Genomic DNA, 14,925 nt, shown 5'->3' with positions numbered 1-14,925 from the left:
TTAGCAATGTTTATTATGAGTATTTCTGTAAATTGATGTGGCTCTCTGCAAAATCACTGGATGTTTTGGAACTACTGAACATAACTTGCCAATATAAACTGAGATTTTTGGATATAAATATGAACTTTATCGAACAAAACATACATGTATTGTGTAACATGAAGTCCTATGAGTGTCATCTGATGAAGATCATCAAAGGTTAGTGATTCATTTGATCTCTATTTCTGCTTTTTGTGACTCCTCTCTTTGGCTGGAAAAATTAGTTTTTGTGTGTTTTTGTGTGACTAACCTGATTAACCTGTCTGGGATATTCTGACCTACCTGTCTAGGTACTGACCTAACATAATCATTTGGTGTGCTTTCGTCGTAGAGCATTTTTGAAAACGGACAATGTGGGTTTTCTTTAAAATGGTGTGAAATACTTGTATGTTTGAGGAATTTTAATTATGGTATTTCTGTAGTTTCGAATTTGGCCCCCTGCACTTTCACTCGCTGTTGTTGAGGTGGGTCGCTACCGTCCCGAATATCCCAGACAGGTTAATCATAACATACACACTTAATAGATGAAAAAAGGTCGCTAGCGGACTGACAACACATGGTGGCTTGTTACACATAAAATGAAGAGTGGGGGAAGAGAGAGAGAGAAAAAGGGACACTTATTGTTGATACATTTTAGAACTATTCTCACAGTAATCATATACTTTGTACACAAACCGCCGTCCATTTGAAGTAAGAAATTATAAATGTATTTACGTGTGAGTGCCTTTGTTTGCCGTTTATCTCTGTCGGAACCAAGCCTTCTTAGGAAGGATGTGGGTTGGCCTTTCAGCGGCACGCTTGTAAATATCTGATTGTCCTAAAGGGGTCTCTCCTTTCCCGTATTCTACTGTTGTTCACTCTGGAAGATGCTCCTCGGGAGATATGTTCTGAAAGAGCTGCAAAATCTGGACCCCTACAAATCAGCTGGGCTAGACAATCGGGACCCCTTCTTTACAAAATTGTCTGCCGAAATTGTTGCCACCCCTATTAATTAAGAGCCTGTTCAACCTCTCTTTCGTGTCGTCTGAGTTTCCCAAAGATTGGAAAGCAGCTACGGTCATCCCAATCTTCAAAGGGGTGGACACTCTTGACCCAAACTGCTACAGACCTATATCTATCCTACCCTGCCTTTCTAAGGTCTTCAAAAGCTAAGTCAACAAACAGATTACCGACCATTTCGAATCTCACCATACCTTCTCTGCTATGCAGTCTGGTTTCAGAGCTGGTCATGGGTGCACCTCAACCACGCTCAAGGTCCTAAATTATATCTTAACCGCCATCGATAAGAAACATTACTGTGCAGCCGTATTCATTGATCTAGCCAAGGCTTTCGACTCTGTCAATCACCACATCCTCATCGGCAGACTCGACAGCCTTGGTTTCTCAAATGATTGCCTCGCCTGGTTCACCAACTACTTCTCTGATAGAGTTCCGTGTGTCAAATCGGAGGGTCTGCTGTCCGGACCTCTGGCAGTCTCAGGCCACATGGTTCAATTCTTGGACCAACTCTCTTCTCTGTATACATCAATGATGTCGCTCTTGCTGCTGGTGAGTCTCTGATCCACCTCTACGCAGACGACACCATTCTGTATACTTCTGGCCCTTCTTTGGACACTGTGTTAAAACCTCTTAGAGCCATGTGAGACGCTAGCGTCCCACCTAGTCAACAGGAAATGGAAGTGCGCAATGCCAAATGCTAATAGTATTCGATAAAACTCAAACTTTCATTAAAACACACATGCAGGGTACTGAATTAAAGCTACACTCGTTGTGAATCTAGCCAACATGTCAGATTTTTTAAATGCTTTTCGGCGAAAGCATGAGAAGCTATTATCTGATAGCATACAACACCCCGAAATACCTGAAGGGGACGTAAACAAAATAATTAGCGTAGCCGGCGCTACACAAAACGCAGAAATAAAATATAAAACATTCATTACCTTTGACGAGCTTCTTTGTTGGCACTCCTATATGTCCCATAAACATCACAATTGGGTCTTTTTTCCGATTAAATCCGTCCATGTATACCCAAAATGTCCATTTATATAGCCCGTCTGATCCATGGAAAAGCACTATTCCAAAATGCAACGTCATTTTTTAAAATTAAAAAAGTTGCCTATAAACTTTGACAAAACACATCAAACTACTTTTGTAACCCAACTTTAGGTATTTGTAAACGTTAATAATCGATCAAATTGATCACGGGGCGATCTGTATTCAATAGCAGCTACTCTTGAAATCATCGTCCATTGTCTCTCTCCCATAAGCCTCTTCCTGTATACTGGATTAGAGGAAGGGTCTATTTCTCATTCCACCAAGGATTAAATCCCATGAAATTGACAGTACTGGCAAAATCGTGTGGAAGCTGTAGGAACTGTCAACTGATCGCCATCTATTTTCTCTTGCCATAGACAAATCAGAGACTGGCGGATGAATACTTTTTTTTGTTTTTTGTGACCAGGTTTTTCTTGGGATTTCGCTTGCTGTTCACGTTCTGTTATAGTCACAGACATGATTTAACCAGTTTTAGAAACTGTGTTTTCTATCCACACATACTAATCATATGCATATACTATATTCCTGGCATGAGTAGCAGGATGTTGAAATGTTGCGCGATTTTTAACAAAATGTTGAAAAAATGCAGGGGAGCCTTAAGTTAAGTCAACCCTCCAAGCAAGCTTCTTAAGTCAACCCTCCAAGCAAGCTTCAATGACATACAACTCTCCTTCCGTGGCCTCCAATTGCTCTTAAATACAAGTAAAACTAAATGCATGCTCTTCAACCGATCGCTGCCTGCACCTGCCCGCCTGTCCAACATCACTACTCTGGACGGCTCTGACTTAGAATACGTGGACAACTACAAATACCTAGATGTCTGGTTAGACTGTAAACTCCCCTTCCAGACCCACATCAAACATCTCCAATCCAAAGCTAAATCTAGAATTGGCTTCCTATTTCGCTTCATACTCGTCACCAAACCCACTGGCTCTATGTCATCTACAAGACCCTGCTAGGTAAAGTCCCCCCTTATCTCAGCTCGGTGGTTACCATAGCATCACCCACCTGTAGCACTCGCTCCAGCAGGTATATCTCTCTGGTCACCCCCAAAACCAATGCTTTCTTTGGCCGCCTCTCCTTCCAGTTCTCTGCTGCCAATGACTGGAACAAACTACAAAAATCTCTGAAACTGGAATCACTAATCTCCCTCACTAGCTTTAAGCACCAACTGTCAGAGCAGCTCACAGATTACTGCACCTGTACATAGCCCACCTATAATTTAGCCCAAACAACTACCTCTTTTCCTACTGTATTTATTTTATTTATTTATTTATTTATTTTGCTCCTTTGCACCCCATTATTTTTATTTCTACTTTGAACATTCTTCCACTGCAAATCTACCATTCCAGTGTTTTACTTGCTATATTGTATTTACTTTGTCACCATGGCCTTTTTTTGCCTTTACCTCCCTTATTTCACCTCATTTGCTCACATCGTATATAGACTTGTTTATACTGTATTATTGACTTTATGTTTAAAAAATAAATAAAAAAGATAGACAGAAGTGTAGACAGCTCCCATTGGTGATGAGAGTAGGAGAATACAGTGAATTGAGTAAAGTAGTAGGATAGGATGGTTTGAAGAGTAGTAGGATGGTCCCACTTAATATTCCCTTTTCTAGATATTTGACTTAGGACAGATAATCAGCCGTACCAGTGATTGTCAGAGAGATGAGCTTCTCGCCTACACCTCGTGTTGATATTTAGGATTAAAACCACATTACACGCGCGGCTGCAATCTGACGATGTTCTGGTCTGCATGAAAATTTCTTACAAATCCTTTTATGCACTGTGGACGAAAATGACAGTTCCGTCAGGCTGACACGCTCTCTGACATCACTTGGGGCATGGCTACTTACTGTGCAAAGGCTATAGATAGTAAATGATCTCTTATGACTCCTAAAATCACATTCCTATCTTAACAAAATAACTTTCATTATTTTTCACATTATAAGAACAACATACTGGATGGAAACTTGACAGATAAAGTGGATATAATTTCCAAGTTACAGTATTTCCTTTATACCATTTCTAATGACATCACAAAATAAAAACCCATATGAAATTATTATTCTTTAGCTCACCACTGAACATTCCCCACATTCTTATGTTATAAATATTGTTCCAGTATTCACTTTTTGAACGTGTTAGAGTCTCGGCGGGAAAAGCAAAGACATTCCTCTGGTACATACTGGAGGGTTTGGAGAGTCCACTTCTCCTGTTATTGACAAAATAGTGTGAACTGTCAACCCCCCAGCAGGTTTAAGAGTAGTAGCTGCACCATTCCAATAAAAGGTGTCACCGTAGTCAAGAACTGGCAGGAAAGTTGACTGCAAAACGATGGGCTAGATCTGTCTTTTATCCGTAATCTGTTATATGGGGCATGCTTATGCTTCAGCAGAGTTAATCAGAGAAAGAAAACATTTACAGGGCCTTATCCGAATCAGAGACAGAGGACACACCCTTCCAATCATGCAACCCCCGGGTCATACAGGAAATGTTGCTCATTGGAAGTTCTTTGCAATTTTGGTATCTTAGTAAATCTAATGCAGGCTTGTTAGCAAAAATTGAATTGGCTGTATACATATGTGGTGCGTTTGTCAGAATGCTCTGCAAAATAGTTTATTTTTCAGGGTGTTTTAAGTTGGTTTAGTTAACAGTTGAGTTACATTTATCTCAGTACAAATATCTTTCATATATCCAGGTTAAGTACACCCAAAATAAAAAATTGCGATTTAACATAGTTACAGTGGTTGCTGGTTTAGTACGGTACCCTGTGTCACCACTTCATTGCTCCAGACCAGCACAAGAGGGAGTTAGACCACTAATTATGCTTCTGGGTCCTACTGTGTCTCTGACAATGAATGCACAACATAAACCTATATAGACACTGATAATTGTGCTTCAGTATTACTTACTAAAACGGTTGTCACACTAAGGTTTTTATTATTTTATTTTGTTAGGATTATTTTGCTCTTACTGTAGTACTGTAGGCCACTCCTGACCAGTCACATTGTACAGCGACTGAGTGGCACAACGGTCTAAGACACTGCATTGCAGTGCAAGCTGTGTTGCTACAGATGCTGGTTCAGTACCTGTGCTGCCCTCGAATGGGAGACCCATGAGATTTTGATTTCTCTCCCTCTAAAAACATAAATAAATTATTCTAAATAACAAACTGGCTTTATTTACGAATTGGTAACAATGTCTCAGCCCAGGTTCAAGAATGGCTTTTTTCTCACTCATTTTACGTTATTTGACAACAAAATCATCTCCAAAATATTGTTATTCTTAAACAAAGCGATTAATATTATTAAATTAGAATTATATAGAAGCCCCTTGGACATTCTCACAGATATATTATTAACCCTGTTATTAGCAGGACAATATATATTGGTTATATTGGTTAAGGCTCCCGAGTGGCGCCCAATGGGATTGCCTTGTGGTTCTCCAGCTGTATCCACTGAAAGACAGCAAGGTTCAAGGCATGAGGGCAGGGGCACGGGATGGGCCGCAGAGCCGCGCACAGAAGACCGACCTAGCCCATGGGGAAAGGAGCAGGAAGAAGGGGGAGGTGGACCCCCACCCCGCCTCACTGGCAATACTTTAAAGGGCATTGCACTAATAAGGCTGCTGAATAGGGAAACGTTCCCGCTATTCTGTTCTTAGTGCCAGTCTGCACGTTAAAACTAAAACAATGTAACTAATAATGGCATCTTTATGCTTGCGTTAATAAAATAATGATAAAAATACTCTTTCAAAATGCCAATGTTTATTTAGTTAAGGATCCATAATGAAATACTATGGGAATAAATATCACTGAATTACAGAAATATCCTCCAACCCTCTATAAGTAATTATTGGCAGAGAGTCATGTCATATTTTTGATATACTGTAGGGCTACCGTAGGCGACATGAGTCTCACTAGTGTTGAGTAATGTGATGTTAAAAGTGGTGTAGGTCTTATTTATTTAAAGAGCATATTGAAGTTAGAAGCAATAGGATTTGAAGTAACAGCCTACAACTATTTTCACACCGTTTCGTGCTGCTCTGAGACAAGCATGGGGACTGGTCTTGATAAATCAATGAGATTTTATTTTCACTGAATCTCTGTTTGGGTATTGGTTAGACTAGAATTAGAAAATTAGGGTGTATAAATGTTATGCTCTTAGTGTAACCTTTATTTAACTAGGCAAGTCAGTTAAGAACAAATTCTTATTTACAAAGACAGCCTAATCCTTCATCCTCGTCGGGGAATTGAAGCCTGGTCTTCAATAGGTAACCCTCTATATGAAATAGCTATGGGGTTGGCTTGAAACGGAATAGATACAATGTTGCTTAGAACTGTGGCATTTGGTCTATGCCTCGAATGTGGACGTGGATTAATACATGTCTCAATGAGTGTTACCTGTTTCGGCCAAGGACTGATATCCCATCACTTTTTTAGTACCTTTTAATGTTAGCACTCTGCATCTAAGCTCCTCTCCTATTCGGGTGCAGGCCATCCCTTTTTAGGAACTGCCGTCGCTCCAAAAACAATTTGAAATTGTCAATAATATCCAGCACTTTTTCAGAGCAGAGTCCTGATTTCTTCCAAGAGTCCAGTGAAAATTCCATGACTGTGTTTAGGAATAAAAAACAATCCGCTTGACTGTAGCCAATAGTTTGTCAGTCAGGTATTCAAAGTCCTGTCTCAACTCGATGAGGCTTCCCTTCTGATTCAGCTCATTGGACAGCCGGCAAATGTCCTTCTGAAGCCGCCTGTTATCCTCCATCTTCCGGTCACACCAAAGACACTTTTTACAGACATACCCATTTTCTGTATGCGCTAGGTCTTCCACTCCCCCCTCTGGTTAGTTAGTGAACATTTCACAGCAGTAGCATTGGACACTCAATGGTTGGCCATTGACATCCATTGGATAGCCATCTGTAGCCATTAAGGTTAATGCTAAAAAAGCAGACTAGCCACAGGTAGCAAGCAGCGCAAGCTTGAAGTCGAAAAAGTCCAGCAAGGCGGTGCGTTCTGTGAAGAGCTAAAATTGTCTACAAAAACAAACAAAAAGAACAGTGCATCGTTCTGAACCTGTACAGGCCGTCAGTCAATACACTCAAGTAAATAAAATATAAATAGCCTATAATGAGGATAAAATAGGTCACAGTCGAGTTTAACTACTTTCTCCACTACTCGCTCCAAACACAACTTGCTACGTCATCTCAGAATGCACTCAGCAGTGCATCATAACAAAAGGCTGAATGAGTACATCGTCGGCCTGTTGCAGCAGCGCAGCTGCAATGTGTATAATGTACACTCCGACAAGTTTGATAAAGAGCTGAGATGCATAAAGGTGACTCCATTAATGATATCAGGAGGTACAGGCCGGAGCAACATAAGCGTAAAGGAGAATGTTTTGGGTGAGAGGGAACATTGCCCATTCAATTATCTTGCGCTCCTTTGAATACTCATCTCCCTCTCCCTCGCTCTCTCTCTCTATGTAGTACGTAGTCGGCTACGTAGTCAAGCTTGTGTTTCATATCTCCTTCTCTCATCTGTATTCTCACCTGCATTCTCAGGCACCGTCGTAGAAGCCTTTCACATCATGTTCCTTTTTTTTTCGCAGCCCGGATCATTTTATCTACAGTTTAAAGTTCAACACGCAATCTATTTGCAATCTATTTATCCCACTTTGGTTTTCTATACAAATATGCTAGGGTATAAGCAGTGCTGCATTTTAATCATGAGGAGTGGAGAAGAAAACAATGTTCGTTCTCTGGAGCTCTTGTTTCTCAGAAGATGGATGATCCAGGAGATTGTTCAAATTAAATGTATGTTGCATTCTGGGATAGATTTTATTAAGAGTGTTACACACTGAAGGATTCTTATTTCAGTGCGGCTTGGCAGGTGATATACTTTGTAATAAAGTAAAACATATATAAAGCTAAGATAATGAAAATAATTTCATTACCTAATCACTCTGAAGTTTTTTTTTATTTTGATTACCAACCCAATAAAAGTGTAGAGGAGAGAGAGAGGGAGAGAAAGTAGAGAGAAAGGGAAAGGAGAGAGAGCGAGAAAGGAAATACACTGTCTTTGTTGTGGATGAAAAAGAACACTGTTGGAGTGCTTGAGGATATAAATGGCTGTGTTTCTTCTATTCTAATGCAGACACTTTAGAATATGGTCCCCGTCCCCTTCATGTTGATTGTGTGTGTGTGTGTGTGTGTGTGTGTGCTTACAAGCTTGCTTGTCTGTGTATTTGTGCCTGTCTGTGCGTGTGTCTGTGCATGTGTGTGCGTGCGTGCGTGTGTGTGTGCATGTGCGTGTGTGTGTGTGTATGTACAGTATGACTCACAGTCCAGCCCCCTCCGTCCGTGGTCATGTCACAGTAGACCTGGAAGCCGTAGGGGTAGTGAGTGGGAAACACAGAGTAGATGCCATCCTCCCTCTGACCATTAGCATACAGATCACCACAGTCACGAGGACGAGAGCCTAGAGAGATACAGAGACAGATATATATATATATTGTATATTATCTACCTCACTTGCTTTGGCAATGTTAACACATGTTCCCCATGCCAATAAAGCCCCTTGAATTGAATTGAGAGAGAGAGAGATACAGATACAGAGAGAGGGAGAGATGCATAGAGAGAGAGAGAAAGATACAGAGGGAGAGAGACAGAGCGGATAGCGAGAGAGGAGAAATACAGAGAGAGAGAGAGAGAGAGAGAGAGAGAGAGAGAGAGAGAGAGAGAGAGAGAGAGAGACACACAGATACAGAGAGAGAGATGCAGAGAGAGAGAGAGAAAGATAGAGAGGGAGAGAGACAGAGCGAATAGCGAGAGAGGAGAGATACAGAGAGAGAGAGAGATACAGAAAGAGAGGGTAAGGGATACAGAGAGAGAGAGAGAGAGATAGAGAGAGTGAGAGAGAGATGCAGAAGGTAAGAGAGAGAGACAGAAAGGGACAGAGAGAAAAATAAGAGTAACAAAAAGCTCTCAGTTTGAATTCCAGCTTGAAATCAAAACAAGTGGCTAAAACATTACGTAAGTGTAAACAAAGAGATATGAAAGAGATGAGGAGAACATTCCACTAGACTTCTTAGCCTCAAACAGTGGGCATATCTAACCCTTCCTTGACAATGAGGAAGAGGGGGATAATGGGGACTCCTTGGGTGGTGAGAGAGAGAGGGAGAGGGAAAGAAAGAGGGAGGAGGTTTGCTCCCAAAATTGTGTTATTTTTGGAGCTTGTTGTTTACAGTTGTGGCACAATGACTATCAATCTCAGATTCAGTACCAGAGTTGCTTTTCTTACAGATAATCTATACTGAACGAAAATGTAAGCCAACATGTAAAGATTTGGTCCCATGTTTAATGAACTGAAATAAAATATCCCAACATTTTCCATACGCACATAAAACGTATTTCCCTCAAATGTTGTGCACAAATGTGTTTACATCCCTGTTAGTGAGCATTTTCCTCATGGTGCTATCTATTTTGTGAAATGCACCATCCCCTCCTGCAGCAAAGCACCCCCACAACATGATGCTGCCACCTTCTTGCTTCACGGTTGGGATGGTGTTCTTCAGCTTGCAAGCCTCCCAATTTTTCCTCCAAACATAACAACGGTCATTATGGCCAAACAGATCCATTTTTGTTTCATCAGCCCAGAGGAAATTTAATCAAAAAGTACGATCTTTGTCCCCATGTGCAGTTGCAAACCGTATCCTGGCTTTTTGATGGCAATTTTAGAGCAGTGGCTTCTTCCTTGCTGAGCGGCCTTAAAATATTATTTCGATATAGGACTCGTTTTACTGTGGATATAGATACTTTTGTACCTGTTTCCTCCAGCATCTTCACAAGGTCCTTTGCTGTTGTTCTAGGATTGATTTGCACTTTTAGCACCAAAGTACGTTCATCTCTAGGAGACAGAATTCGTCTCCTTCCTGAGCCGTATGACGACTGCGTGGTCCCATGGTGTTTATACTTGCGTACTATTGTTTGTACAGATGAACGTGGTACCTTCAGGTGTCCAGACTTGTGGAGGTCTACAAAAAAAATTCTGAGGTCTTGGCAGATTCCTTTTGATATTCCCATGATGTCAAGCAAAGAGGCACTGAGTTTGAAGGTAGGCCTTGAAATACATCCATAGGTACACCTCCAATTGACTCAAATGATGTCAATTAGCCTATCAGAAGCTTCTAAAGCCATGCCATCATTTTCTGGAATATTCCAAACTGTTTAAAGGCACAGTCAAAACTTAGTGTATGTAAACTTCTGACCCACTGGAATTGTGAAAGTTGTTGAGAAAGTAGTTATAAGTGAAATAATCTGTCTGTAAACAATTGTTGGAAAAATGACTTCTGTCATGGACGAAGTATATGTCCTAACCGACTTGCCAAAACTATAGTTTGTGGAAAAATTTGTGGAGTGGTTGAAAAACAAGTTTAATGACTCCAACCTAAGTGTTTACATTGACCCCCCCTCCCCTTTGTTTTTCCACTCTTTTAGCTGCGTTTCGGCCATTTTTATGAGCCGTCCTCCCCTCAGCAGCCTCCTGTGATTGAAATGTATCCTGTATCATCCTAGTTCTAAATTACATCAAGGATTGTAATGCGGTACCCATCTGTGTGAAATATTTATGAAAACCTGGGGCCTGTGGCAAACACACGCACAGGCACACACACACACACACACACACAAACACACACACAAACACACACACACTCTCTCTGGTGGCATTACCATTGGAGTGTATGTGGTACATAAGTGTCAGCCGTTGTGTATTCCATGGCTGGCTGAAGAGGGAGAATCTACTGGAAGGCTTCCCTCAGGTCTGATGTAGGTTCATCTAAAGCTCCTGGCAGGTATGATGAAGGTTTGTCTGAAGCTTCCGTCAGGTCTGATGTAGGTTTGTCTGAAGCTTCCCTCAGAGATCACACCTCAGTCTTTCTCAGGCTCTCACTCCAAGCACAACATCCCAATGGACACAACAATCACTACTCTCCAATCACTACCGCCTAACTCCACTCCCATTCCCCAGGCACTCTCATTTGTTTACTTCTGTAACTGTAAAAACCTTGGTTTAATGCATGTTAACATTAGAAGCCTCCTCCCTAAGTTTGTTTTACTCACTGCTTGAGCACACTCTGCCAACCCGGATGTCCTAGCTGTGTCTGAATCCTGGCTCAGGAAGACACCCAAAAACTAACTAGGCAAGTCAGTTAAGAAGACATTCTTAATTTCAATGACGGCCTAGGAACGGTGGGTTAACTGCCTTGTTCAGGGGCAGAACAACAGATTTTTACCTTGTCAGCTCGGGGATTCAATCGCCTGTTCAATTCGCCTGTTACGCGAATGCAGTAAGCCAATGTAAGTTGCTAGCTAGCATTAAATTTATCTTACAAAAAACAATCAATCTATCATAATCACTAGTTAACTACACACGCGTGTCCTGCGTTGCATATAATCGGTGCGCTGTCCTTGCTCCAATGTGTATCTAACCATAAACATCAATGCCTTTCTCCAAATCAATGCACAGAAATATATATTTTTAAACCTGCATATTTAGCTAAAAGAAATCCAGGTTAGCAGGCAATATTAACCAGGTGAAATTGTGTCACTTCTCTTGCGTTCATTGCACGCAGAGTCAGGGTATATGCAACAGTTTGGGCCGCCTAATTTGCCAGAATTTTACGTAATTATGACATAACATTGAAGGTTGTGCAATGTAACAGGAATATTTAGACTTATGGATGCCACCCGTTAGATAAAATACGGAACGGTTCCGTATTTCACTGAAAGAATAAACGTCTCGTTTTCTAAATGATAGTTTCCGGATTCGACCATATTATTGACCTAAGACTCGTATTTCTGTGTGTTATTATGTTATAATTAAGTCTATGATTTGATAGAGCAGTCTGACTGAGTGATGGTAGGCACCAACAGGCTCGTAAGCATTCATTCAAACAGCACTTTTGTGCGTTTTGCCAGCAGCTCTTTGCTGTGCTGCAAGCATTGCACTGTTTATGACTTCAAGCCATCAACTCCTGAGATTAGGCTGGTGTAACCGATGTGAAATGGCTAGCTAGTTAGTGGGGTGCGCGCTAATAGCGTTTCAAACGTCACTCGCTCTGAGCCTTCTAGTAGTTGTTCCCCTTGCTCTGCATGGGTAACGCTGCTTCGAGGGTGGCTTTTGTCGATGTGTTCCTGGATCGAGCCCAGGTAGGGGAGAGGAGAGGGACGGAAGCTATAATGTTACACTGGCAATACTAAAGTGCCTATAAAAACATCCAATAGTCCGTAATCCGTAATGGGTCAGCAGTCAAACGACCACCACTCATCAAAGTCAAACGCTCCCTAAAACACTTCAGCGAGCAGGCCTTTCTAATTGAATTGGCCCGGGTATCCTGGAAGGATATCGACCTCATCCCGTCAGTAGAGGATGCCTGGTCATTCTTTAAAAGTGCCTTCCTCACCATCTTAAATAAGTATGCCACTTTCAAAAAATGTAGAACCAGGAACAGATATAGCCCTTGGTTCTCTCCAGACCTGACTGCCCTTGACCAGCACAAAAACATCCTGTGGTGTTCAGCATTAGCATTGAATAGACCCCGTGATATGCTTTTCAGGGAAGTTAGGAACCAATATACACAGGCAGTTAGGAAAGATAAGGCTAGTTTTTTCAAGCAGAAATTTGGATACTGTAGCACAAACTCAAAAAAGTTCTGGGACACTGTAAAGTCCATGTAGAATAAGAGCATCTCCTCCCAGCTGCCCACTGCACTGAGGCTAGGAAACACTGTCACCACCGATATATCCACGATAATTGAGAATTTCAATAAGCATTTCTCTATGGCTGGCCATGCTTTGCACCTGGCTACCCCTATCCCTACCAACAGCCCTGCACTCCCCACAGCAACTCGCCCAAGCCTCCCCAATTTCTCCTTCACCGAAATCCGGATAGCTGAAAGAGCTGCAAAATCTGGACCGCTACAAATCAGTCGGGCTAGACAGTCTGGACCCTCTCTTTCTAAAATGATCTGCCAAAATTGTTGGAACCCCTATCACGAGCCTGTTCAACCTCTCTTTCGTATCGTCTGAGATTCCCAAAGATTTGAAAGCTGAAGCGGTCATCCCCCTCTTCAAAGGGGGAGACACTCTAGACCCAAACTGCTACAGACATATATCTATCCTACCCTGCCCTTTTAAGGTCTTCGAAAGCCAAGTTAACAAACCGATTACCAACCATTTCGAATCTCACTGTACCGTCTCCGCTATGCAATCTGGTTTCAGAGCTGCTCGGGGGTGCACCTCAGCCACGCTCAAGGTCCTAAATGATATCATAACCGCAATCGATAAGAGACAATACTGTGCAGCCGTATTCATTGACCTGGCCAAGGCTTTCGACTCAATCACCACATTCTTAATGGCAGACTCAACAGCCTTGGTTTCTCAAATGATTGCCTCGCCTGGTTTACCAACTACATCTCTGATAGAGTTCAGTGTGTCAAATCGGAGGGCCTGTTGTCCGGACCTCTGGCAGTCTCTATGGGGGTGCCACAGGATTCAATTCTCGGGCCGAATCTCTTCTCTGTATACATCAATGATGTCCCTCTTGCTGCTGGTGATTCTCAAATCCACCTCTACGCAAACGACACCATTCTGTATACTTCTGGCCCTTCATTGGACACTGTGTTAACTAACCTTCAATGCCATACAACTCTCCTTCCGTGGCCTCCAACTGCTCTTAAATGCAAGTAAATCTAAATGCATGCTCTTCAACCGATCACTGCCTGCACCTGCCCGCCGTCCAGCATCATTACTCTGGACGACTCTGACTTAGAATATGTGGATAACTACAAATACCTATGTGTCTGGTTAGACTGTAAACTCTCCTTCCAGACTCACATTAAGCATCTCCAATCGGCTTCCTATTTCGCAACAAAGCATCATGCTGCCAAACATACCCATATAAACATACCCATCGTAAAACTGACCATCCTACCGATCCTCGACTTCGGCGATGTCATTTATAAAATAGCCTCCAACACTCAACAAATTGTATACAAATTGTATGCAGTCTATCACAGTGCCATCCGTTTTGTCACCAAAGTACCATATACTACCCACCACTGCGACCTGTACACTCTCGTTGGCCCTCGATTCACTCTCGTCGCCAAAAACACATCTACAAGTCTCTGCTACGTAAAGCACCGCCTTATCTCAGCTCACTGGTCACTATAGCAGCACCCACTCGTAGCACACGCTCCAGCAGGTATATCTCACTGGTCACCCCCAAAGCCAATTCATCCTTTGGCCGCCTTTCCTTCCAGTTCTCTGCTGCCAAGGACTGCAACGAACTGCAAAAATCACTGAAGCTGGAGACTCATATCTCCCTCACTAGCTTTAAGCACCAGCTGTCAGAGCAGCTCACAGATCACTGCACCTATACATAGCCAATCTGTAAACAGCCCATCCAACTACCTCATCCCCATACTGTATTTATTTATTGATATTGCTCCTTTGTACCCCAGTATCTCTACTTGCACATTCATGTTCTGCACATATACAATTCCAGTGTTTAATTGCTATATTGTAATTACTTTGCAACCATGGCCAATTTATTGCCTTAACTCCCTTATCTTACCTAATTTGTACTCACTGTATATACTTTTTCCCCCTTTTTTTCCATACTGAATTATTGACTGTATGTTTGTTTATTCCATGTGTAACTCTGTGTTGTTGTATGTGTCAAACTGCTATGCTTTATCTTGGCCAGGTCGAAGTTGCAAATGAGAACTTATTCTCAACTAACCTACCTGGTTAAAAGGTG

The 14,925-nt window shown here is 41.9% G+C and overlaps 1 protein-coding gene across 4 annotated transcripts in view; it reads right to left on the bottom strand.

Annotated features, from left to right (window-relative positions):
• LOC139409882 (fibrinogen C domain-containing protein 1-like) overlaps window positions 1–14,925 on the bottom strand; it is a 210,124-nt gene that overhangs the window by 103,955 nt on the left and 91,244 nt on the right. For all 4 annotated transcript variants that reach the window (XM_071155276.1, XM_071155278.1, XM_071155277.1 and 1 more), the window contains one exon: window positions 8,447–8,583. In XM_071155276.1, coding sequence (XP_071011377.1) covers window positions 8,447–8,583 — 137 coding nt within the window. The remainder of the gene's footprint in view (window positions 1–8,446; window positions 8,584–14,925) is intronic.

Source organism: Oncorhynchus clarkii, chromosome 5 (assembly GCF_045791955.1).
Source record: "Oncorhynchus clarkii lewisi isolate Uvic-CL-2024 chromosome 5, UVic_Ocla_1.0, whole genome shotgun sequence".
NCBI classification, from domain to species: Eukaryota; Metazoa; Chordata; class Actinopteri; order Salmoniformes; family Salmonidae; genus Oncorhynchus; species Oncorhynchus clarkii.
The sequence above is the reverse complement of the archived record's forward strand: the minus strand, read 5'-3'. Positions and strand labels throughout refer to the sequence as shown.